This window comes from Armigeres subalbatus, chromosome 2 (assembly GCF_024139115.2).
Source record: "Armigeres subalbatus isolate Guangzhou_Male chromosome 2, GZ_Asu_2, whole genome shotgun sequence".
In the NCBI taxonomy this organism is placed as follows: Eukaryota; Metazoa; Arthropoda; class Insecta; order Diptera; family Culicidae; genus Armigeres; species Armigeres subalbatus.
This window is the reverse complement of record NC_085140.1, coordinates 389804770-389831118: the sequence shown is the minus strand read 5'-3', so window position 1 is coordinate 389831118 and position 26349 is coordinate 389804770. Positions and strand designations below refer to the sequence as shown.

The 26349-nt window shown below is 42.0% G+C and overlaps 1 protein-coding gene across 1 annotated transcript in view; it reads left to right on the top strand.

Annotated features, from left to right (window-relative positions):
• Positions 1-2892: 2892 nt before the first annotated feature.
• The window catches only part of LOC134210188 (uncharacterized), a 61045-nt gene continuing 37588 nt past the window's right edge, over positions 2893-26349 (top strand). The window contains exon 1 of the mRNA XM_062686216.1: positions 2893-3138. Within this exon, the coding sequence (XP_062542200.1) occupies positions 2893-3138 (246 nt within the window). The remainder of the gene's footprint in view (positions 3139-26349) is intronic.

Here is a 26349-nt window from a genome sequence, read left to right as displayed (position 1 = left end):
GAGAAAAAAAAATTAGTCGTCAAAAAATCGACTATCATATGTTTTAACCATCAGTAGTTTATTCCTAATTTAGAATCCGACGGACCGTATGTACATATTCGTGTTCAAACTTTTAAGAAGCCCTTTTTGGGCCTTTTTGGTTTCCGCTACCTGTTGATGGTGTTGGTTTGCGTGGGAGAGCTATCAGATTCGTCTATTCGTCGTTTGAATATTTGTTTACAAAAGCAGATAAGTCGTTTTGAAAATTTTGTCTTGATTTGCAGTTTTGTTCTTGGAACGCGTTAGAACAACGTACGAGAATCGCAAGGCGACGACAGAGGAACAGAAAGAAATCTACCATCAGTGCCACCTCGGAAGAGTCCCGCGTGCAGAGAGAGAGCGATCATCGTCAACGAGTGAACAATCGGTCCGTCGACACCGGTACGGAAGGCCAGAGAATTGGGCACGTGGCTGGCTGGACGATCAATTTACGCTCAATAAGCCAATCCGTAAGCGGTGACAGGGACGGCTCAACGATGACAGAAGAAAAGACCTCTAGGCAGTTCGGCCAGATGGTGGCGATCCGGGGTTGGTCGAGTGTCGTAGGGCTGTAAACCGTGAGTCAGAAATTGTAGTTTTAAGATAATGATCGAATTAGCCTAGGAGAAACAAGAACCCGGAGTAGGTTGATAAGAAACGCTTTTCCAATATAATGTGTTAAAATGAAAGTTTTTGTGTTTTGTTTTTGGTTGGTGCTCTTAGCCCCAGTTTTGTGACGGATTCACTTTGGTAGATGCTTCACATCGCTCCTCCGATCCGGGCATTCGCAACACTGGTGCCCAACTAAAATTTCCCACACATTACCAATAAATTTGATAAGCTCACTTACCATTAGAGTTTAATTGGTTGGTTTGGATTTTAAGTAATATAAGCTAGTTAAGATGGACTTGACGCATCTGTCCGATGAGGAGATCGACTACGAACTAGCCCTTCGCTTTGTGGTCAATCCTGGTCCCTCAACTCATAGAACAAGGTAAAAAAGTTGAAGGACTTAATGTCAAAGGAGGACACACTTCAAGAAGCCACGAATACAAATTCAGAGCATGTAATGTGCTCGACTACAAATATCGAAACTTGTCAAGCAAGGATAAAAGAGTTACTAAAGCTCGTCGATGATGTGATGCAGATTAGAGACACTTTTGCTATTGTCCAACTGCGTTCTCGTCTCCTCCACTACAGATACAGATTGGAAATTATCAAATAATCAACGCCCTTTGTCAGCACTAAGGATACCTTGTGCACGCTTGTCAAAGTGTTACTCGAGGAAGTGGATAGTACTTTAGTGCGATTCGAGAAAAGAAGTGAAGAAGCGATGACAGTGGCCGAGACAGGCAAGGAACTCCACGACCAAGCTAATCAACAACGAGAAGTAGGTGGTCAAGAAGCGTACTCCCTGCTTGGATTGGCCGAAGACAACCACCAACAACACGTTAGTAGCCGCCACACCCCAACAGCGGTAAGATCAGCCACAGGAGCAGGAGAAACACAGAGCAGGAGATTTGCCGGAGAAGCTCCACCATTAGTGGGAGAAACCCAAGAAGCCCACAACCATGCTCAACATAACACCGACTTGGGAAATGACTACGAGCATCAATTAACGGCGACTAGTTCGCCACTGGCATCCAATCGTGGACGAGGAGTTGTTGTTCGGGACCTGCAAAACCTGTGTGCTAACATCAGTCAAAGAAGGCGATCCACAGACTTCCCCACACAAGGAGAGGTTGCGAACCGACAAAACCTAAACAGCAGTCGAACTAGTGTGCAAAACATTAACGACATCACATTTCGAAACATCATCACCAACAATGTCAGCCTTTACGCTGACCTGGTGGATCGATTAGCGCGGAGAGAACGATCAATCCGACCAACAACATCAGAGCGGATGGAAGACCGACGGATGATGAAGGCAGGTCACAACTGGCCATTCAAGTTTCGAGGTGAAAAGGATGCTACGTTACGTCGGGTAGAAACCTTCGCCAAATCCGAAGGATGACGCTTTGGATTGGTATGCACGGGCCATGTCGCAAGGTGCGCTGTTCTCTTGGCAGGCGTTCAAGAATGAGATTAGACGAGAATTTTTGCCCAGCGGATATGCCCAGATTCTTCGGTTGGAAGTTAGTTTTCGCTTTCAAGGTCAGAGTGAATCCTTTGCAAAGTATCATCGGCACATCGCTGCGTTATGAGAGCTTGTGCTTGAGCTTCATGGACTGCCCGTAGTTGCTGCTACTCCATTATGACCAGATCAGCTGGTCTTGCACAGGGAACCAACAGATGTTTGCTTGGGACTAGCACACATCTTCAATGTACAAGTACTGGTGATCTCATTTGTAAGGTCATACTGGCGCCTGCCACGTCAGAATGCAAGTCAATGTAGGGAAGGGGGAGGAAATGATGATGCAATCACTCGCCCACTGCAAGCCGAATATACCTCTGCACTTGCCACGAGCTCATGCGGAATTTGTTGGAATTTTTGGGTTAGGTTCGAGAGGCAGAGGTCCGTCTTGGTTAACGAGCTGCCAATGTGATAGATAGGAGAAAGCAACTGATGGAATTTCTAATTGGATGTAGGAAACGAGCTCTATAGTTCATTTCCAATTCTAGCAGATTACTGTTAGAATACTCAAGTTTTAAGGTATAGGAATAGTAATGGAAACGGTATGGAAGTCCATTTCCAGTTCTAGCGATTGCTAGAACATGAGAAATATAGAGAAAGGTACAATGTAGGAGAATGGAACCGGACCTGGGATTGAACCCACGACCTCCTGCGTATGAGGCAGAAGTAGTAGCCATATGACTACCAAGCCCGTTAATTATCGGGACATCGCTGCGTTATTCCGATTTATTAATCCGACAATGGCCGAGGGGGAGAAGTTCTTCATCGCCAAGAAGAATATGAACGTTGATTATGCAGCCATGGTAACAGCAGCGCGACCTAGGGATCTTCAAGCGATGGTAGAGGTGTGTACGAGCTACGATGAAACCAGAATGCTACTGGAGCGACAGCGCAGAATTCCGGTTCCGCACAGCTCTCTACTCGAACCAAACTTCGCTACTCCAGCGAGTTCAGTGAAACCATTCCACCCAAATCAGACTCACATGGTATGTTAAGGGTGAGTACCTAATTAGCCTCGCATGGCATGTCAGAAGTGAGAACCTAAGTATGTATGTAAGTCCCTCATGGTGTGTCAGAGTGTTTTTTTTTTCTTCCTAAACAATGGAGGGGGAATCTGCTCAACAGACATCCTGGGTTGACCAGGAAGTGCGGGGTTAGGGATCACCGAGGTAGGCAGGACTGCATCCCCGACCCGCTAAACCGTTTCCATTGCCGCCAAGCCCATAGTCCCTTCGGTACAACCAGAAAGTAATGCTTCAAAGGGGGGCCAGTGCACAACGCACCCTCGAGGTTAGCTGCGTGTCCTTGCAGCACTGAACATCGTAACTCGCTTTTTTAGAAGAACACCATGGTATCGTGCCAGCGCGTTGCCGGCTTTCCAGGTGGCCTTACCACGCCCTATGTCCTCGGAAGGTGGGAAGGGTCGACTTCGCGCCTGCTTCCCTCTGCACGACTGGTATCAAGAATGATGTTGCCGCGTGCACCCCAAATTGACCTTTCTGCGATAGGGCCTATTAGCCAGCACACAGAGAGACTTGCCGACGCGAGGCCTACGCCTGCTCCAGCCTTGACGAGGACCCCTTTCCGTCCTCGGGCTCGGAACCCGCCCGGTTGACAGACGCCGCGAAAACGACGATAGCATGTTGTTCTTCGCGCGGCCACATGTTCGATAAAGGATCGAGTTCGACCACAGAGCATGACCACCGCACACTGGGGCAGCCCTGGTTCAAACATGGAATAAACCTCCCAGTCATTGAAATGATGAAATTGACCATAGGTATCTTCAGCGAAGTTTCAATATACATCAATGCCGACATTTTGATCAATATTCATCATTTTTAGCGATAATCGCATAAAAGTCCCAAACGCCAATTTGGACTAACAGCGTTTTTAAAGTGTGATTTCTTCAGAGAAGTTGCTTATCACTTAATTTCGATGAACCTTGCTAAAAATTTCAAATTTCCAGAGCCTACTGTGATGATTTATTTGCTTATTTTGAAAAGAAAGACCAAAAAATGAAATTTGATCAGTAATTGTACTTTTTCAACACTTTTACTATTGGATATTATTCAAAATCATAGATATTGGTAAAATACACGGTTCGTGGCGTTGATCCAGTTAGAAAAAATGATTTTTGGCGATTAATCGTGGAAAAAAGGCAAATTTATGGTATTTTTCACATATGCCGATTATACGATGGAGCAGAGACGGGCAGCTCTTTTAATCGGCAATGGACAGAAAAACGCATGCCCTTTTATACAAACACTTTCTCAAAGACATGATATTCGATGATTTTTTTCAAAATAATTTTACTGAATGGCAGTACTGATGCTATAAAAAAATACCTCCTAATGATTTTCGATTAGTTAGGAGGGTAAATAATTGAACAACATGGTATGATGAATTAAATTCTCATTTGTTAAAAAAAATTATAAGAACTAATGAAATATTATTATTGCCCCTTTGGAAGATATTATTTATTTAAAAATATTTGAATATACCCAGAAGAAAATAGATAAAGATTAGATTTGATAATATATTATTGATTACTGTTTGTTCATGAGACTTTTATATTAGACAATACCAGTATTTTCATATTCACTTTTAGTAAATAATGTGATATTTGCAAAAGTGTCCTATGTATCTGCGAGTTTTCTTATATTTTATAAAGAAGTGTAACAGTAAAATATGAAAAATACAAACAAAAGGAAAAACGCAGATATATTACACTTTTTTGCAAATATCACAATGCATAGTAAAAATAGTACATATGTACTGGTATTCAATTGTTTAGTATGAAAAAAAACTAAATAAAAAGTCCATATCATATTTAAACAACTAACCCTTTTCTATTTTTTTCTAAGTCGATACGAATATGTCTTACAAACTTTAACTTCCACAGGGGTAATAATATTATTTCATCAGTTCTTAAATATATTTTTAACAAATGCGATGCTAATTTTATTTTAGTACATCGTACTATGTTGTTAAATTATTACCTCTAACAATCGAAAAAAAAATTTTAACATCAGTACGAATAAAAAAATGAATATTAAAACAATCTCTCATTCGTTTTAAAACTTGTACCATTTTGAATGACTGAAAAATTTCATTTCAATGACTGAAATTTCCATGGGCTACCAATCAACAAACCATGAAGCCGACTCCGATCCCTTGGACCACCTCTTATTTGCGCCTGAACTAGCCATCCTTGAGTCCACGCGACACCTTCTGTGTAGCTCCGAGACGATTTGGGCGATAGCCGATAAAACGGCGTTCCAGCCAACTTCATCTTTACACATCCTCCGAACTAGGTTGTCCGGGGTAGTGTCCAGACCACATGTGGCAAGCATGTGGTCACGCATTGCGCGAAAACGTGAGCACACGAACAACACGTGTTCCGCCGTTTCCTCTAAATCTACGCACACCAAACACTCGGGCGAGGCCGAGCAAGCCAGCTGCGTTACCTGCACTTTGATTTTGCAGCACGCTTAAACGCCGGGCACATCGAACCCCCCATGGGGTGCTTGCTGTTCACAGCTTTGCTGGAACAAATCAAACAATTGGGAGGGTTCGTGCAGCATTGTTCCTTATGTCCCTCCAATCCGCAGCGTCGGCAGAGATTGCTTCTGTCAGGGCCTTTGCAGTCCCATTGCTTGTGCCCCGGTTCCAGGCACTTGAAGCAAACTTCGGGTTGCTCGTATATGCGCACAGGGCATACCGACCATCCCACCTTGACGCTCCCTAACTTGACTACCTTGGAGGCGTCCGCTGCAGATAGCCGAACCAATGCTACCTGCGTCCCTGCCGGACCTTTCCGTAGCCGAACGGCTGCGATGGGCGTCTCCACTTCACACTGTCGCCGCAGTGCCGTGACGAGCTCTTCGACTTCAGTGATCTCGTCCAGGTCTTTAACCCTTAGATTCACCTTCGTCGTGAGTGCCCTCACCTTGACCGTCTCGTCTAGGACCTCCTCCGCCAACTTCTTGTAGGCGGCGCCCTTTTGCGAGACGCCCCGCTTCAGCTCGAGTATCATCTCGCCCATCCGGGTACGTCTTATTCGACGTACGTCGGCGCCGAGTTCACCGAGCTTGACGCCACTCCTCATCGCCTGCAAGACGTCCGAGTACTTAGCCTCGTCCGCCGTGATGACTAGGGCATACCCTCATTCGCCTGGGCCTTCCTTTCGGCCCTTGACGTCTTCGGTTTCCTCTTGTTCTTGACCAGGGTCCAGGAGGCGTCATCCCCCTCTATTTCTCTGGTCTGGTGCGGCTGAGAACTTTCAGCCTGCCGTAACCCCTTACCACCGTCTTTCCTGAGTGGACGGACCTTTCCAGGTCCTTCCTCCCCCGGTTTTGGAGGTACCTGACCGGGGTTCTGCTTCCCAGCCCCACTACCCTTGTTCGGGGTAGTAATCCTCCGCGTTTTGGAGCGGCCCCCAGGGAGCTCATCCCCTGGAGACTGTCTCCCCCGTTTTTGTGCTGTGTGGTGTCGGCAGCCAGTTATCTGGCTAAGAATAACGCTACGGATTGCCTGTTCCGGTGGTAGAAGTCCACCATACAGGTGACCCCAAATTCTTGGTGTGATGCGGATTTATGCTTACCGTGCCTACGAATGAATGGTTAGGGGGGTCTAAAAAGAACCTAACCGCTAACGGAGCCTGTGAAGCACCAGGGCACCCTTCACAGTATCTAGCCCTTACTGCGCTAACCGGAGCTATGGCGTAGTTGGTTTTTGCTTCTCCGAAATAATCGGCTACTCTTATTCAATCTCAACTTGAGGTTAAATAAGGGTGGGATTATGAGCATGTTTTTATTTAGTTTTTCAACAAATTGTCACCTATATGGATTCGCTTTATGCGTTATACACATTGTACTCTGTGTTTCGTCTTTGACTTTCTTGATAAGATACCAATTTGGTTTCATCGTTGCTGTTCATATTAATGCTGAAGTTGTGCAATGCAATGGCTTCAGTTAAGATAGCTCAAATCAATCTTCAGCATAAAAGAACAGCAACGATTAATCTTTGTAGACTTATGCAAAATGGCAAATCCCAAGTGGCTTTGGTGCAGGAACCCTATTTTCGCAAGGGTAGCTTCTACCTAGGTAACCTAGTGAACCCGGTTTTTGCTGCTTTCAGTAAAGAAATGGCAAACTCTCGATCAATGCCGCGTGCATGTGTGCTTGTTAACAATGCTATCGTTGCTACACTTATCTCTGAACTAACAACCAGAGATGTATGTGCTGTCACAATTGATGCAACTGGCGGAACCCCCGTCAGGAAATACGTCTATTGTTCGGTTTATTTACCACATGATGAACCATCCCCTGCGGATGCTTTCAAACGAGTCGTCATATATTGCACTTCCAAAGGCCTTCCGCTAATTGTCGGCAGTGATGCTAATGCTCATCACATCATCTGGGGTAGCTCGGATATCAATCTGAGAGGCTCCAGCTTGATGGAATACTTAAGTAGTACCGAACTTAGTTTACTTAACATAGGCAATCGCCCAACCTTTATGGTATCTAATAGAGCAGAAGTGTTAGACATAACCCTTTGCTCCAATAGAATCAGTCACGAATTTACGAATTGGCATGTGTCAGATGAGGAATCGATATCTGACCATCGCTACATCTACTTTGATCATTTGAATGTTACTTCGCAGACCTTGCGTTTTAGAAATCCCCGTTCAACAAACTGGGATCTTTACACAGAGTTGCTCTCTACCAAATTTCATGGATATCTACCTTCAATAGAAACTCCTACCGACTTGGATGATGCAGTTGATACTACAACGTTGCACATCGTGGAAGCTTTCGAAGAAGCTTGCCCTTTACGTTCTGTAAAAACCTCAAGAGGAACCCCTTGGTGGAATTCCGATTTGGCTAAGCTAAGGAAGCAGTGCAGAAGGAGTTGGAACATACGCCATTCAGCAGGGACGGATTCTTTCAAGTTGGCTCGCAAAGCTTACAAGAAGGCTCTACGATCTGCTGAACGATCCGGCTGGAAAATCTTTGTGCAAATGTTTCCAATTTGAGTGAAGCCAGTCGATTAAATAAAATTCTTGTTCCAAGGATTTCCAAGTTGGCGAAATTCGCAAGCCAAATGGCGACTACACTTCTTCTGATGAAGAATCGTTAGAGCACTTAATTGATACGCACTTCCCTGGATGTGTCGATATAACATCTTCGGATGATCCTGATGTCTTTTCATGTAGCTATGGGTCTTGGGCTCAAGCACGTAGAATCATAACTACTGAATCAATTCAATGGGCACTTAACAGTTTTGCTCCCTACAAATCTTCAGGGGAGAATGGGATTTATCCCGTTCTACTTCAGAGAGGTTTTGAACACATCAAACATGTTTTGAAAAAGCTTTTAGTATGCAGTTTTGCTACTGGGTATATTCCTATATCCTGGCGGGATGTCACTGTAAAGTTTATCCCAAAAGGAGGACGTGCTTCGTATGAAAAAGCGAAGAGTTTTAGACCCATCAGTCTGACCTCATTTCTTATGAAATGCTTAGAACGTATTATCGATCATCACATTCGTGATGACTGTTTGGCAAACATGCCTCTTCATGTTAATCAACATGCTTACCAATCTGGAAAGTCCACCGTGACTCTTCTACACAAGGTGGTGTACGATATCGAGAAAGCATTCGCTCAAAAGCAATCGTGCTTGGGTGCTTTCTTAGATATTGAAGGTGCTTTCGACAACGTGTCTTTCGATGCTATATTGGAAGCCGCACGTTGTCATGGGCTACCTAATATTATTACCAAATGGATTCACCAGATGCTTAAAAACCGACATCTCTACTCGACATTACGTCAAGCAGCGATTAGGAAATTAAGTGTCTGCGGATGCCCTCAAGGGGAGTATTATCTCCACTTTTGTGGAATCTCGTTGCAGATACGCTATTGAGGTTACTCAATAATGGCGGTTTTCCTACCTATGGATTTGCCGACGACTATCTTACATTGATAGTGGGTTTGTGCATTACTACCTTATTCGACCTGATGCAAAATGCTCTTCAGGTAGTTGAAAGTTGGTGTCGCCAATATGGCCTTTCGGTCAATCCGAATAAAACATCTATTGTTCTTTTCACGGAAAAACGTAATCGTAATGGTATTCGTCCATTACATCTTTTTGGTTCTGAAATCAATGTAACTGATCAAGTAAAGTATGTGGGTCTAATTTTGGATTCAAAGCTTTCCTGGACTCCTAACATTGAGTTCAGAATCAAAAAGGCGTGTATGGCTTTCGGCCAATGCCGACGAACCTTTGGTAAAACTTGGGGTCCTAAACCCAAATATATCAAATGGATTTACACAACAGTTGTCGACCAATTTTGGCTTATGGATGTCTTGTGTGGTGGCAAAAGGGGGAAGTGAGGACAATTCAGTCTAAATTAGGCCATCTTCAAAGGATGTGCCTAATGGCAATGACTGGTGCGTTCTCTTCAACTCCCACGGCTGCTCTCGAAGTTCTCTTCGACGTGGCCCACTACACATACATCTCAAACAAGAAGCATTTTCTTGTACTTACCGACTATGGGTACTCGGTTTTATGGAAGAGAATCCTGTAAACCGCAGTTCTACACACACTTCGTTGTTACCGCTTATGGTTAATTGGGACAAAATTGTCCTTGCTCCAAGTGATCTCACACACGTTAGTAGTTTTCCTAATGGGACATTTTCAACACAATTCCCCTCGCGGGATGAGTGGACATCTGGCTATTTGGAGAGAAGTATGTCGGACAGCATTGTTTGTTACACTGACGGCTCCCTCCTCGAAGGTAGAGCAGGTGCAGGCGTCTATTCGCGTGAGCTGAGATTGGAACAGTCACACTCACTGGGTACACACTGCACTGTCTTTCAAGCGGAAATATTTGCCATCATGTGTGGAGTGCAATCTGCACTGCAGCAACGCATTATGGGCAAAGTAATATACTTCTGTTCAGATAGCCAAGCAGCTATTAAAGCTCTCGCCTCGGCCAACTCAAGGTCGAAGTTAGTAATCGCATGTCGAACTCAAATTGAGGAACTGAACTCAGTAAATACTTTACACCTTATATGGGTACCTGGCCATTCTTCCATAGCTGGAAACGAATTGGCTGATGAGTTAGCTCGTAATGGAGCATCGCATGACTTTATTGGTCCTGAGCCAGCTATTCCAATATCCAAGTGTTGGGTGAAGCTTTTGATCAACTCTTGGGCTGTCACTCAGCACAAATGGCATTGGAGTAGTCTGGATTCATGTCATCAAACAAAATTGTACATCCGGGAGCCATCTCCGGTAGTAGCAAGCTATTTAGCTAATCTGTCTAAACAGAATTGCAGTGTCTTAGTCAAGGCCTTGACAGGTCACTGCCGACTGAACTATCACATGGCAAATATTCAACGCGTTGAATCATCTGTTTGTGATAGTTGTGAATCCGATTATGGAACTTCTTATCATCTACCCAGACAACCACACATCGCATAAGAATGCACGATTAATATCGTTTACCGATCTATATTTCATCAAAATCGCATTGTGGTGCGAATTTCATCACTTCATTTATATCTTTTCCCGCACAGTAGGCTATTTTACGAGTTTATTCAAGCTTCATTTGTTGACATCGCATATTCCTGCAAACAAACCCAAATGAAATCGAATTATCTGTCAAACATAGATTGTTATCACAAACTACATCGCAATGTATAACGAACAAACTCGCCTAAAAATCGTGCACATCGTATACACTACCGTGCAACGTCGGATAAGAAATACATATATATCGCCTCCACTTTTGTACGTAAAAAGCGTTTTCGCGACTATTATGCGATGAAATTTGTGCGCAAAGACATCGCATAACAGAAAAACAATTCAATTATGCATGCATTCTGGTTGTCTGGGTAATATGTAACTGCCCAGTCTATGCACCATTGCGCTTCCAAATATTTGGTAAACACTTACTTAGTGAATTTGACTTCAGAAACCTGAACCTTCAGAGTATTTTGTTGTTCATAACCCGTTGTGGTAAGGAGCTATAAGCTCTTGTACGCTAATGCGTTGTATGCCCTCTTCAAGGGCCCTTTTCCAAACATTCCCTTTGTTCTCCCATCCACATTCCTTTCCTTTTTTTCACTTCCTTTTCCGTCAGGTGTGTGATGAAAAAGGCTGTGAAGGCGATGGCACAAATCTCCCAAATTGTGATACCTGATACCGTCTTTCCTGAGTGGACGGACCTTTCCAGGTCCTTCCTCCCCCGGTTTTGGAGGTACCTGGCCGGGGTTCAGCTTCCCAGCCCCACTACCCTTGTTCGGGGTAGTAACCCTCCGCGTTTTGGGGCGGCCCCCAGGGAGCTCATCCCCTGGAGACTGTCTCCCCCGTTTTTGTGTCTGCTCCGTTGGAACAGTCACCCCCGACGTACCCGCAAATATTTGAGCCTCAGTCTGGATAGACTTTGGCACCACCGTCTTCGCTGGCACGCCTTCGGTCGATTCGACCTTGCCCGAGTCCGCGAATCCTTGGGCCTCAGTCTGGGTAGACCTCGACTCCACCGATTTCACGGGTTTACACTTGGCCGTCCCGACCGCCCTCTCCAGCTTGGCGTCCAGCATCGACTTTCGAAGTTTCTGCAGGCTCCTCTTGAGGTCCTTGCTGATATTATGCTTCGATGACGCAAAGTCGATGATGGCGTCCAGCTGTTCCGTCGCCACTTCGAAGGCCGAAAGCCCATCGCGTTTGCGGTTCATCGTCTCCGCAAGCCATGGGCCGCCAATAACCCCTACCGGCGTTTTTCTAGCCGAGAGGAAGGTTGAGTGACCCACGCTGGCGCTGCGCACTGAGCTGCCGACTATTGCCTCTGGCCTCCTAGGCGGAGACCGGAACAACCCACCTCTTGCGAAGGGGTTGTCGCCTACACTACTACCACTAATTGAAGAATTGACTTGGTTTTCCATTTTGGTCCCACGAGTTGCTCGGGAAAAGAGGTCCACCACGCCAGAGCCCAGCATGACGCGGTAAGGGACAATTACTGTAGAGGGTGCCCAGGTACCCCACAGGCTCCGTTAAAGGCCTAGCACGGCACGGGTCGCTTGACGCCTTGGGATTAGGGGTTAGGGACGATGGTCCCGGTCTAACTCGCAGTGGCCATGGGGAGGGGTCGTCAAGCCCTTGGACAAAGTCCCTGCTGCCCCCCTGGTGTGTCAGAGTGTGTGTCAGGAGGAAAGGCAGGGTGTGCTAGAGTAAGCACCCAAATGAGTCTCAAATTAGTGTGCTAGAGTGTGAACCAGGTGGCAGGGTGCTCATCCAAGTTAGCCTCACATGGTGCGTAAAGGATGAGCACCCATATGGTGCGTCAGAGAGAGTGTCAGGGTGTGTCAGAGGGTGTGTTAGAGAGAGCACCCAAGTCAGCCTTTAGCGGGATGAGTGCCTGTGTGCTTATCCCTCCAACGCTGGGAGGCAGTTCCTGGGGGAAATGATGGGTGGAGCCCAAGGGAGCTTAGTCGGTATTACCTTCACTACTGGTCGAGTCCGACACTCCAGTACACATTCTCTCTTGTAAAAAGAAAGGCTAACGCGATGATACTCTTATTTCCCTTTTATGCCCGAAACTTCTTAGACCGGACCGGGAACCGAACACACTTACCTTCAGCATGGTCTTGCTTTGTAGCCGCACATCTTATCGCACGACTAAGGAAGGCCTGTTTTCATGAGGTTAATAGCCTGTTCAGATCACGAGGCTTCTTACGTCTAAGTCATATTAGATTGAAGGCAAACAAGATAAGTGAACTTTGACATCAAGAAACTCTTTATCATGTAACAAAGCTCCGTATATCTGAACGAGAAAAAAATACTCGAGAAAATCGAGAAAGTGTCCTAGACCAGACTAGGAATCAAAACCAGCCACTTTCAGCATGATCTTGCTTTGTAGTTACATGTTCTATCGCACTGAAGAAAGCTTATAGAAGCTATTACATATTCAAAGACATTTGAGGAATGCAAAAAAGATACCCTTAACTGCCTGAGATACCCTACCCTTACCTTTATGAATATACCAATTACAAACACTAAGTTAGGAGCTGGAATTAGGCTTGTAAATACTTGGAAGAATATCCTGTTCTAGTACCCGGTTTATTACTCAGCCAATCAAATGTTGTACTTTTTATACATCAATTTTAATCTACTGTCCATGTACTTGAAGTCAAGCAACTGGAATGCAATGAGTCGTATGAGTAATAAACGTTGGGAATGGGAATGGTGCTGCTTATAAACATCTCTTAAGTTGGGGTTTCTATCAAATGCATTCACTCCATTGCTTTCTATAAATATTGTTTTTGTACCAAGTCGAATAGAATGGCTGGAGCCTCAGACCTAAATGGAATTAGTTCCACAGCAGATATATTTCTAACCTATCGTCCCAGAACGTTCCAGCTAATTGTTTCTTGACAGTGATATGAGCCCGCAAATCTGGCCAAATCCTCCAAGCTTTAGTGAAGATTTGGCGCCAAACGAAAATTAAATGCTATACGGGCTTATCGACATGTGGGACTGCACCATCACACTTTAAGAAGCGTCTGAAGATTTATACTCGACCCAGCGTGGAGAAACATCGTCATTTCCATTGTGCCACTCACCAGTCGCAAAAAAAACTAAGAGAAACGAATTCCACAGACTGTCGTCGAAGCTGATGAAAACATTCTTCACGATCAAATATCCTATCTGGGTGTAGTTTTGTCTCCGAGGATGCGAGTGTTTTTCTTCGATTACCACTCCGAATGCAGTACCCTTGTGCTTCTTTGTCGTCGGAACCGAAAATGCCAGACTATAATATAAATGTATGCGATCTGACAGATCATATATCACGTATTGATTGGTTGTCACGAAAGGGGAAATCCTTTTCTTGCTTGACGCTTGTTCGCAGTGTTTTTTTAGGTTCTTCGCCGAGAGGTAGAACTCGTGCGTAGCACTTGTACAGATGAAAATCTGTTTGGGTGTAAAACATTAAATAATTAGGACAACATTTTTCAAAGTTTATCTGTGTGTGGAGATGTATAATACGTTAACAAACACTGTCAGCAAAATCAGCAATGTCATCCTGTTAGACAAAGTTATTGGAACATTTAAGCACCACAACTGTGTCATTCCTTATGAATTGTTATCTCTTCTGAGAAAAAAATCTCAGAAAATTACATTATTTTATACAAATGGGCAATTCTCTGTGAAATCCAAGGTCCACCTTAAACATATTCAAAAAAATATACCTTAAAAACGACTTGTTCGACCGTTTTGGTGTTTTCGAGAAAGTTTTAGGTTATCAATGGGGCTATGCGAAAAAAAATATACGCTGTGAAAAAAAAACTGTTCAGTCATTGAAAATAAAACACTAAAATCGATATTCTCGAAATTTATTTTTTGATATGGTGTAGCAGATATTGATCGGAGAGGATCTTTCGAAGTGAACATTTTCCTGACTTCTGCGGGCATATAGAGAATCATTTGGTCAGACAGTATAAGAATTCAAGTATTTGGTTGGCATCGAAAGCATAAATGTTGAAGTACATACATCTAGAATGTTAAGGACAAGCATCTCGGAATCACTCGCGTTTTTGAGGGGACCCCATTCGATTCGGAAGCAACGTACAACTGTCATTTTTATTATTACACGCATGCGACGCAGCAAAGCTAAAATAATCAAAATAAATAAAAGCTCATTGGATTGCTTAGCTCCGAAAAAATATTTTTACCATTTCAAAAATAAAATAAGTACCTAATGATTTCAATTGGTAGAAGCCCAATTTCCATAAGAAATGACATTTCAGTATGAATAGAAGAATAAAAATAGTAGTTTGTGCAACAAGTTTCAAAAAGATGATTTTTTCAGCACGAGTTGTACGTTTATCCAATGAGGCTTGCCGAGTTGGATAAATACTACGAGTGCCGAAAAAATCGAGTTTTTCAACGAGTTGCACACGCTATTTTTTGCAATGACGAAAAATGGACTTTAATTTGATAAATCTGTACCAAAATTGTACAGTCTAATTTACTTCACATGATCATTCTTGCCAATAAATTATCAGAGAACAATCAGATTCCATGTTACCGTTCCACATTGCATAGTTCGATAAGCCGTGAAGCGATAGATGTACTTGCCTCAGGAAATTTTTGATGTCATGCCCACCAATCTATTTAATTTATTACGGGGCACATAGGATACACTATTTGAGCACTTACCCAAGCTAATTCAGCAGAATATAGTCATGTAACTACTGTTCTGATGTTGGTTTTTCATTATAGCACCCAAGTGAGTGTTATAATGAATATTATGCAACCCATTTGAGTTGCATAATGTTCATTAAAGCACCCATTTCGTTGGTATGGAAAAGTAGGCCGTTTTATCACTCAAAAACGAGCTGTAAACCAAATATTATGATCAGGAATTGCAAAAAAATATTTAGCTGATCTTTGATCCCGAATCATTAGGAATTTTCCTTTTATGTGGTAAATCATGTGTTTAAATTACTGGCTTGGAAACAATATCACTCAAGTAAAAAATCCATTAGAGCCCTCGACCAAAAACTTTCACGTTTCTGTGTCGAATGTTCAAATACCTAGACAACTGAACAAAAATGGTTTTGGAAAGCCGATTATATGTACAACGACTCGTAGCTAATCCGATTGGATACCAATATGTTTAGCGAGCACTAACGAGCCTCTAATGAAAAATAGCTGGTAACAAGCCCTTACTCTCAGCATCAAATACGTATAAATTTACTTTGTACCAAGCGTCGTTCTGTTGCTTCCGTTTCCAATATCGAGCAAAGATGTCGCCCCGCACCTTAACAAAAGGGGTAAACATCGAACGAACTCCTTCGAGCGAAAAAATCGGTCCCCCTGCCAATGACTATGACGTTCACGCTAGGTAGATAGGTGAGGGTGGGTAAAATATTCAGCACATTTTTCTATACTTCAATACTTAACCCTTATGCGGCCGACGGGGTACCCGTGTTCCTTTTTCAAATTCAAGTGGTGATATTTCAATGAATTTTAATAGCTGAAAGCTGAAACTCGGTGACATCTAAGAACTCCATAAAATGTAGCATCTGTGAGAAAATCACGTTGATACAGTGAGGAGGGACGTGGGGAGGGGCATCTGATTTTTTTTACCACGTGGATGGCCGACAGGGTACCCGTGTTCCACTAAATTGATATTTTCATAACTTTACCAATTTTCAACCGATTTAGATAATTTTGACAGTTTTGGAAACAGAAACTCATATACTTTTTGCCCATAGTCGAGGTTTACAGCTTTTGTCTATGGTTATACAAGAAATCTTTGAAGTAAGACACACGTAACCGAAGGACTATCAACCAGTTTCGAATATATTACATGCTCATTGCGCTTCTTAGAATAGTCGGTGTTCACAGTATACATTCTGGGTCTCCAAAAACCCCTGGAGTAAGGCCTAAATCACCCAAAAAATCCCTGGAATAAGATCTTATGGTCTGCTAACGTAACCAAAGGTCTATCGTGTAAATTTTAAAACGGTACATGCTGTTTATGGTGCTTAGCATATAATGCTTTCACAGTATATGTTCCTGGTCATCCAATGACCTTTTCTTAAAACATGTTTGCATTCCAAGTAGTTCTTGGTGCTGTCATTGATTCCAGGTAGTCTCCGAACTCCATACAGTCAAGGTCTTCGGATCAATCTCCGTAATGGAGGCAGTTAACAAAGAATAAACCAGTTGCGTGACCCCTTTTTGGTATATGTTTGTATTCAAAGTAGTTCTTGTTGTTGTCGTGGGCTCCAGGTAGTCTACGAACTCCATAGAGTCAAGATCTGTGGATCAACCTCAGTAACGGAGGCAGTTATTGAAGAATAAACAAGTTGTGTGACCCCTTCTTGGTATTTGTTTGTATTCCAAGTAATTCTTGTTGTTGTCATTGGTTACAGGTAGTCTACAAACTACAAAAATTCAAGGTCTGTGGTTCAACCTCCGTAATGGAGGCAGTTAATGAAGAATAAACAAGCTGTGTGACCCCTTCTTGGTATATGTGTATATTCCAAGTAGTTCTTGTTGTTGTCGAGGACTCCAGGTAGTCTACGAACTCCATAGAGTCAAGGTCTGGGGATCGACCTCGGTAACGAAGGCAGCGTTTGAAGAATAAAAAAGTTTTGTGACCCCTTCTTGATATATGTTTGTATTCCAAGTAGTTCTTGTTGTTGTCGTTGGCTCCAGGTAGTCTACGAACTCCATAGATTCAAGGTCGGTGGATCAACCTCCGTAATGGAGGCAGTTATTGAAGAAAAAAACAAGTTGTGTGACCCCTTCTTGGTATATGTTTGTATTTCATGTAGTTCTTGTTGTTGTCGTGAGTGCCAGGTAGTCTACGAACTCCATACAGTCAATATCTTCGGATCTATCTCCATAATGGAGGCAGTTATCGAAGAATAAACAAGTTGCGTGACCCCTTCTTGGTATATGTGTATTCCAAGTAGTTCTTGTTGTTGTCGAGGACTCCAGGTAGTCTACGAACTCCATAGAGTCAAGGTATGGGGTTCGACATTGGTAACGGAGGCAATTATTGAAGAATAAACAAGTTGTGTCACGCCTTCATGGTATTTGTTTGTATTCTAAGTAGTTCTTGTTGTCATTGGTTCCAGGTAGTCTACGAACTCCATAGAGTCAAGGTCTGTGGATCAATCTTCGTAATGGAGGCAGTTATTGAAGAATAAACATGTTTTGTGACCTCTTCTTGGTATATGTTTGTATTCCAAGTAGTTCTTGTTGTCGTGGGCTCCAGGTAGTCTACGAACTCCATAGATTCAAGATCTGTGGATCAACCTTCGTAATGGAGGCAGTTATTGAAGAATAAACAAGTTGCGTGACCCCTTCTTGGTATATGTTTGTATTTCATGTATTTCTTGTTGTTGTTGTGAGTTCCAGGTAGTCTACGAACTCCATACAGTCAAGATCTTCGGATCAATCTCCGTAATGGAGGCAGTTATCGAAGAATAAACAAGTAGCGTGACCCTTTCTTGGTATATGTTTGTATTCCATGTAGCTCTTGTTGTTTTCGTGGACTCCAGGTAGTCTACGAACTCCATAGAGTCAAGGTCGGTGGATCAACCTCCGTAACGGATGCAGTTATTGAAGAACAACTGGGAGGGATGGAAGGTATCGGTTTTCCTCCAATACCTTTTCCGAACTTAATATATTACATGTTGTGCATATGCATAATCGAGTTTCAGACATAGTAATTAATTTCCACTCCGGGTGGCTCAATACCCGGAACATAGGCAATTAACTTTGAATGTACTGAACTCTCTTCGCTTATGTGGTCGAGTTGGGATCTGACTGGCCCAATCTCACACAACCCTACTTCATCGAACGCCGTTGGTGATGAAGCAAGTGTGTACGAGCCAGATAACACTAAATACTCATCCTACTTGGTTGGCATTGTACAAAAACATATATGAGAGAGTTAGTTCTGAGAATGTATTGCGAGAGTTCGGTTACATGCCCGGTGCTGTGAATTTGGTTTCATCAGTACCCGCTAAGCTGCGGAGGACGACGGAGGTCCTTCATAGTTTAGTAGGGAAAACACCTGTCTAGCGTACTGGTTTCGTTGGATCAAACCCCACCGAAGTTCTCTAGATCAATCTCCGTAATGGAGGCAGTTGTCGAAGAATAAACAAGTTTTGTGACCCCATCTTGATATATGTTTGTATTCCAAGTAGTTCTTGTTGTTGTCTTGAGCTCCAGGTAGTCTATGAAATAGAGTCAAGGTCGATGCATCAACCTCCTTAATAGAGGCAGTTATTTGAAAATAAGCAAGTTGTGAGACCCCTTCTTGGTATATGTTTGTATTTTATGTAGTTATTTTCATTGTCGTGGGCTCCGTAATGAAGGCAAGGCAGAATACGTGAATGGAATCCGTATTTTTTTGTCGAAGAGACGTACAAACTTATCAACAGGTACTCATAAATGATTCATAATAAGCTACAGGCAGTGAAAGTTATTTCATGAAAATCTTTATTGTTTGCGGCAAATTGGGTCGAAAACGTGATAAAATCGGGTTAGGCAAAATCAGGGGTAGACAAAATCTGGGAGTGACAAAATCGGGTCAACCTCATCTGAGTGAATATACGCATTCCTAGTACAGTAGCCGTTCGATAACTGCAACGCCTTCTAGACGTCAAACGGTTGTCAATCGAACGTCAAATACAAGAAAAGTGCATCTAAATGTGCAGCGCAATGCAGCTGTAAAACTGTTGCAACTATCGAATTGCAGTTAAATGACTTGCAGTTATCGAACGTCTGCTGTAGTTTTTGTTTTTGCCATGGTACTAGGTAGTCTATGAACTCCATATAGGAATGATCTGTAGATCAACCCACGAACGGAAGGCTATTGGTATATGTTTGCATTTCAAGTAGTTCAAGTTGTTGTCATTAGCTCTGGACAGTTATTGAAGAATAAACAAGATGTGAAACCTCATCTTGATATATTAGCATTCCAAGTAGTTATTGTTGTCTTGTTGTTGTTGGTTCCAGGTAGTATACAAACTTCATTGATATCACTAATATGAAGTCTATGCTTTGGAAATGCAAAATGTAAATAAATTGGAACGATACAACTTCACGCCGAGAACGTGAGGGAAAAAACGGGCTAATATCGCAAAGATCATGTACCATATTAAAATTAGGAATCCAAGTTTCAAAGTGCTCGCGTTTTCGGGGGCACACCAATCGATACGGAGGCGGCGCACAACTGTATTTTTTGTTGATTTAGTTTTGCTGCGTCTCAGCATGCGTGAAATAATAATAATGACAGTTGTGCGTTGCTTCCGTATCGAGTGGTGTGCCCCCGAAAACGCGAGCACTTTGAAACTTGGATTCCGTAAGGAGTGACCTTAAAGACCCTCTAGATATTCGTGTAAGCCTAGAAATCTAACTCCATAAATTTCTAGGATGACCATTAGCATATGCCATGAACGCATTTTATTCATGGGCCCCAAAGGCATGTACCAAATTTAAAACAGGCTGATATATCTCTGGTGTAGATCCTAATGCCTTACTTCAGGGTTTTCTTGGATGATCATGAACATTTAAAATGGGTGCATTCTGTTCTACGTACTATAAATGGCATGTATAACTATTCAACTAGGCCGAAGGAACACTGGTTACGCGTGAAGTTCTTGCTGTTCTCTTGGAGACCCATGAACATATGCAATGAAAGCGGTATATTATATGTACCAAAAAGGGCATATGCCACTTTTGAAACAATCCGAAAGATTACGTGTGAAGATCCTGAGGCCTATTTGAGCATTTTCTTGGAAGACCATAAACATATGCAATGGACGCAATCTATTCTATGTACCACAAAGGGCATGTAACACTTTTGAAAAAATCTGAAAGATCTTTTGTTACGCGTGTAGATCTTAAGGCCTTTTCCAGGGTTTTCTTGGATGACCATGAACATATGCAATAAAGGCGTTCTATTCTATGTACCACAAAGGGCATGTACCAGTTTTGAAACAATCTAAAAGATCTCTGGATACGCGTGTAGACCTGAAGGCCTTTTCCAGGTTTTCTTGGATGACCATGAACATATGCAATGAAGGCGCCAGAGGACTTATCCAAGAGATTTCTTCGATTGCGCAGAACATATGTAGTGATCACATTTGATTTCAAGATGCGCAAAGAGCATGTACCACTTTTGAGACAAGTCCATAGACCCATGGTTACGAGTGTAGACCTTAAGGCCTTACTCCAGAGATTTCTTGGATGACTCGGAACATATACTGTGAACGCATTCTATGCTAAGTACCACAAAGAGCATGTTCCGAGTTTGAATTTGCATAATAGGCCTTTGGTTACGCGAGTAGATCTTTAGGCTTTACTCCAGGGATGTCTCGGATGACTAAGACTTCATTTCAGGGATTTTTGCATTACCCGAAGCATATACTGTAAACACCTTCAATTCTAAGAAGCGCAAAGAGCTTGTAGCATATTTGAAACTGGCTGAATGGCCTTTGGTTACGCGTGTAGACTCTTAAGCCTTACTTCAAAGATTTCTTGAATAACCATGGGCATATGCTGTAAACTTTGACAATAGGCAAAAAGTATATGAGTTTCTGTTTCCAAAACTGTCAAAATTATCCAAATCGGTTGAAAATTGTTGAAGTTATGAGAATATCAATTTAGTGGAACACGGGTACCCTGTCGGCCATCGACGTGTGTTTTTTTTGTTGGCCGCATAAGGGTTAAGTAATTCTCATTTTTATATAAAACATATTATCTGCTTCAGAGCAGATATTTTGAACACTTCCAGGTAATAATGATAAAAATGTATATCCTACATTTACAATTATCGAAGTTGGAGGAGCTAATTAGACTAGCGCACTACAAGCGAAGTTAGGTTTTTTTTCTAAACTTTAGTAGGGTGTTTTTTTAGCTTGATTTTTTTTTCTTCATTACAGCACATTCAGCACCAAGAGTGAATTTAAGACCATTCTCTCCCCTATGCGGCGCAAACGGAAAAGAGAGCATCACCATTGGGGCATTCCTGCGATTGTCATGTGTGCCGTTTTCCGCCTGGGCTTTCTTTTCCGATCGGAAAATGGAACTTGCAGCACACAATAAGAAAACGGAAAGACGTTCCCATCGTCAGTCATCCTTTTTTGTCGCTGTCGTCGCCGATGTGCTCTTGCTCGCCGTGAACCATATATACGAGCCCGGTGTGCTATCACACGCTGCTGGCTGTCAGGACGACGTCGATTTCACGGTGCACTGAAGTTATTCGCATTATTAGGAATGCTGTTGCTCCTTGCTGGCGAGGTGGGGCCGCGGATACGACAGCGAGATGCCGATAAATCGGCAGTTGAACATCAAAGTGCTATGAGGTGATGTTGGAGCAGCAAACCAATTTTGATGATCACTCGTTGGGCATGATGAATGAGCAATTTGGCTATTGATCTTGATTAGGATTAAGATGTGGAAGATGCACACGCGTGGATGAAAATGCATGTCGTATGCTTCCGAAATCACGGTTAGTCATTTATCAATGAAGTGGAATTATATGCGCTATTAGGTTCCTTATTGTAAGGGAGATCATCTGTCTGTCCTGCCAGCAAAAGCATTGGATTCATAAACCGAGGATCAGTTCACGAACCATAGACCTAGCAGCCAAAATACCGGTGCTATAAATGTCAAATTAATGTTGTTGGTGTAATGAAACTACATCATAGTACCAGTGGCGTAGCCAGAAAATTGGTCTAGGAGGGGTTTTCTGAACATTTTTTTTTCGAAAAAAAAATTTTCTTCCAAAAATTTTGTCTTTGGGGGGGGTTTTATACCCAAAACCACCCCCGTGGCTACGCCACTGCATAGTACATCATAAATAGCCAGCTTATAGGAGCATAATTTGAAAAATAATGTTTACTGACTACAGCTCCACTAGCGTTATAGTACCGTGCAAACTCAAACTTCGGACGCTTAAGCACTTTCTGATATACAATCATCCTGTTTACTCACATTTTAAATCACACCGTTTAAATCACCATTGCAACCACTAAGTACAGTTTTCATCTTTGAACTACGTTTTTAATATGTACAAGATATTGCGAAGAACGTTTGCAATTTATGAAAATGTCCCGCTTCTGTTTGATTCAAACGTCGGACACCGGCGAGCCTGGATTCATATTTCGGGCACAAAGATTCAAATTTCGGACACCTGATTACACAGTTCCAGGGAGAATACATTAAAGCCATTCTCACTGCTCAGACTGTATTTTAATCATTTCGTCGCATTGTCTCAACATGTCTTATTATAATGTAACTATACTATAACATGGTAAAACTATTAGTCCTTCCGAACAAGCTTGACGAAACATTTCGATGAAATATTTCAGAAAATTTCCCATACGAACTGAAGCGTCCGAAGTTTGAGTGTGTCCGAAATTTGATTATCCACGGTACCTATGCTTCTACTGTACTGGCCTTGTACTTGATTCGTCTATTCATTGTTAATTTCACAACACAGTATTTATAAATGTGATACTTGATATGATATAAATAATCACGCGGGCAGGCCTACTGTGTGGTTGACAAAATGAAATAACGAACTTATTGACAGTAACTGTTCTTCGATCTTCCTAGTAGAAACATAAGTAGGGTAACGGTACCAATAGTGGAGGTATTAGTAGATCCACAAAAGAAAATATTTTTTAAAAATTGATAATTATGGGAAATTTACAGTTTTAATATCTTAGTCGATAGATAAACTAATAAATTTGCTAATAAAAATAAGATAGATGTCATTTAACATCAACAATTTCCAAATATTGCTTGCACCACTATGGGTACACTGTTCCTTTAGTGGGGGTAATAATCAATTTTTGTTCCCATAGTGGTGCTATCCATTGGTTTCTTACGAGAATCGCCACTATTGGTATAGTTGCACCACTATAGGTGCAAGGGAGTCAATTTTGTTAAGAAAAATCATTGGTTTCAATAGATTTTCAAGCGAAATCTAAAGGTAAGTTGCATTCAACAGGATATTTAAAGCACGACGCATCAGCTGAAACCATCGTAAAATGTATAAATACGATAAAACTCATTCAAACCCCACTACCTCCACTATTGGTGCTACCTCCAGTAAGGGTACGGTTACCCTACTAGAATGATAATGGCACTGTTAGCATTAAAAATGTTTTCCCTATATATGTTTAAATATACGAAATACGACCGCTAATTATGTGTCATGTAGTAGGAATGTTTTGTTTTATAAACTACATTAGTTTGACACTTTAAGGACACTCCTCAAGGAATCCAAGTTTCAAAGTGCTCGCGTGCAACTGTGCAACTGTCATTTTTGTTGATTTAGCTTTGCTGCGTCGTTTTTGATTTTAAAAATAGTTAGGGGCTTCAAAAAATATGGGTTCTTTGGGAAAGTTGACCTTAAATTAGTCAAAGAATCGACTGAGACAATAAAACGAGATACAATTTTTGACGGGAAAGGTCAATTCAAACCGCCGCACCATCATTGGTGTAGTGGGGATTATTAAGAATAACTCCAAAGTAAAAGTAAATTGTCGGAAAGAAGAAATAAAGTAAAACAGTAGTAGAAATGTATTTTAATTATTATTTTTTTCAAGTTTAATTAGAAGTTTGCATCTAAAGTCTAGATTGAAAGAAAACTAATGTTGCATGCAAGACGAATACACCACTAGGTGTTCCAATCTGCCAAATTTACGATTCAGCCATCTTGGATTTTAGTATGGGAGAGCCAGCGGGTTTGTTTTCGGTTTTGCACTGAAAATGAATAAACTTGACAGATTGGAGCACCTAGTAGTATAGTCATCTTGGTTTCATGCAGTTAAATATAGCATCCTTAAAAGCGGAAACTAGCTTTACAATTCGTATCGATTTAATTTGAATTGGAATTAAATTTAGCACTGTAGAGAAACTTCTATTACCTTAAAGAATAAATCAATTAGTTGATATTTTTACGAGAACTAGAATATTTATTATTTTATTTTTAATAAAGCTGTGACAAGGAATGATTTCGTTGGGATTGACTAGTTTATGACTACTGATATGCACTAGTAGATGGATTTTGTATTGGGTTAGATATTAATTAAGCAGGGCAAATTAGTCTCGAGCTCTGGCATAGGACTGTAGTTGTTTAGCGCTTAACGTCGTAGCTTACAGGCTTATCCAGGTTTCATCTAAAATTATTTTCTTAATACATGCACATGTTTTATGAAACAGAATCATATTGTGAAATGCTCTTTAATACCCAAGGTGCCAGTATTTCGTGCGTGCTGTAATTTTTTTTTGCTTGTGAATAACACGAAGGGCAGGGATTGCCACGAATGTTACCATTTCCAAAAGGTCCATCAAGCTACTAGACATCGATAGTGTGGCACGCAACTTTGAAAATAAAAATGATGGAAGCTTTCTTCGGACTGAAGAGGAATACTAATTTGATCGGACTGTACTGCGGATATTTTATACACATCTAAGAGAATCATGAAAGTTGTTATAGGCATAATATAACCAACAGCAAATGAGTGTCGAAAGTTTGTTTTGCTGTCCGAAACATGTTGGGTACAGCACTGTCTAATCATTTGGATCATTCTTCTTCCCTATCACAGCCAGCAATACATGTCCCGGACTGCGACAATCTTTCTGTTGTTCATAATCTATTTTTTCCCTAACTACAATTGGCCGGAGTTCTGTTAAATCGCACCAAGGCCAACAATAAAAATCACGTTTTTCTGCCCAAGATTTCGTATAACAGATGCAATTGATCACAAATCGTATCAGATATATCCCTCTACTCCATTACTGACGATATCCTTCAAAAAATGAACGACATTCTTCAGGAATTACCCCCAGATGTTCATCTAGGAATTCCTCCGGAAGATCCTCCAGGAGTCAAAAATCTAACCGTTAGACCGGTTCAAAATCAAATGCCTGCTAAAGAACTTATGTCGCTTCGTGTTCGTTTGTAGTTTGTTGTTGGATATTTTATTGAATTAACTGGGTAGTCCGACCGATTCTGACTGTGCACTGCTTTCTAGTATTGGACGGAGATGATTACGGAGGTAACTATTTTGGGTTGGTCCAATAAAGAAAACCCCCGCCTGAATGACTTTGTTTTCTGACCGGAAATCGGAGGAATTTATTTGGGAAATCTATTGGGATTAGTTATGTCCGCTCGAAAACAAGAAGTACGACGGCACATAACATAAGTGGATCTTCGAACGAAATCCCCATCAAAAAGTTGACCCCCTTTCGGTGGGCCAAAACTATTATAACGAGCATCGGGAACATCGTTCTGTCATTCTCAAATGTAAACAAATACCATATGATCAGAAAATTAGAACACTTTGTTTCAAAGAGTACAAAGGTCAGGATAGACAACCCCTAGGATAGGATGTGCCAAGTAGTCAGTAAAAATCGTACCGATTTGCTGTCACAATCGTACCGGTTGCTGATTGGTTGAAAATGACAATCGATTACTTCGATTGGTGGCGGCGCGTTTTTCGTAGGGCAGCATGTTGTTAGTTTGGCCGTGTTGCAGGTTTGTAAAGTTGATATTAAGCAAAATACGTAAATGTTTGTGTTCCAGTTTTTTGGTAAAAAATAAATTTACATTGAACTGCAAACGTCGTATAAATTATTCTCAAGAGT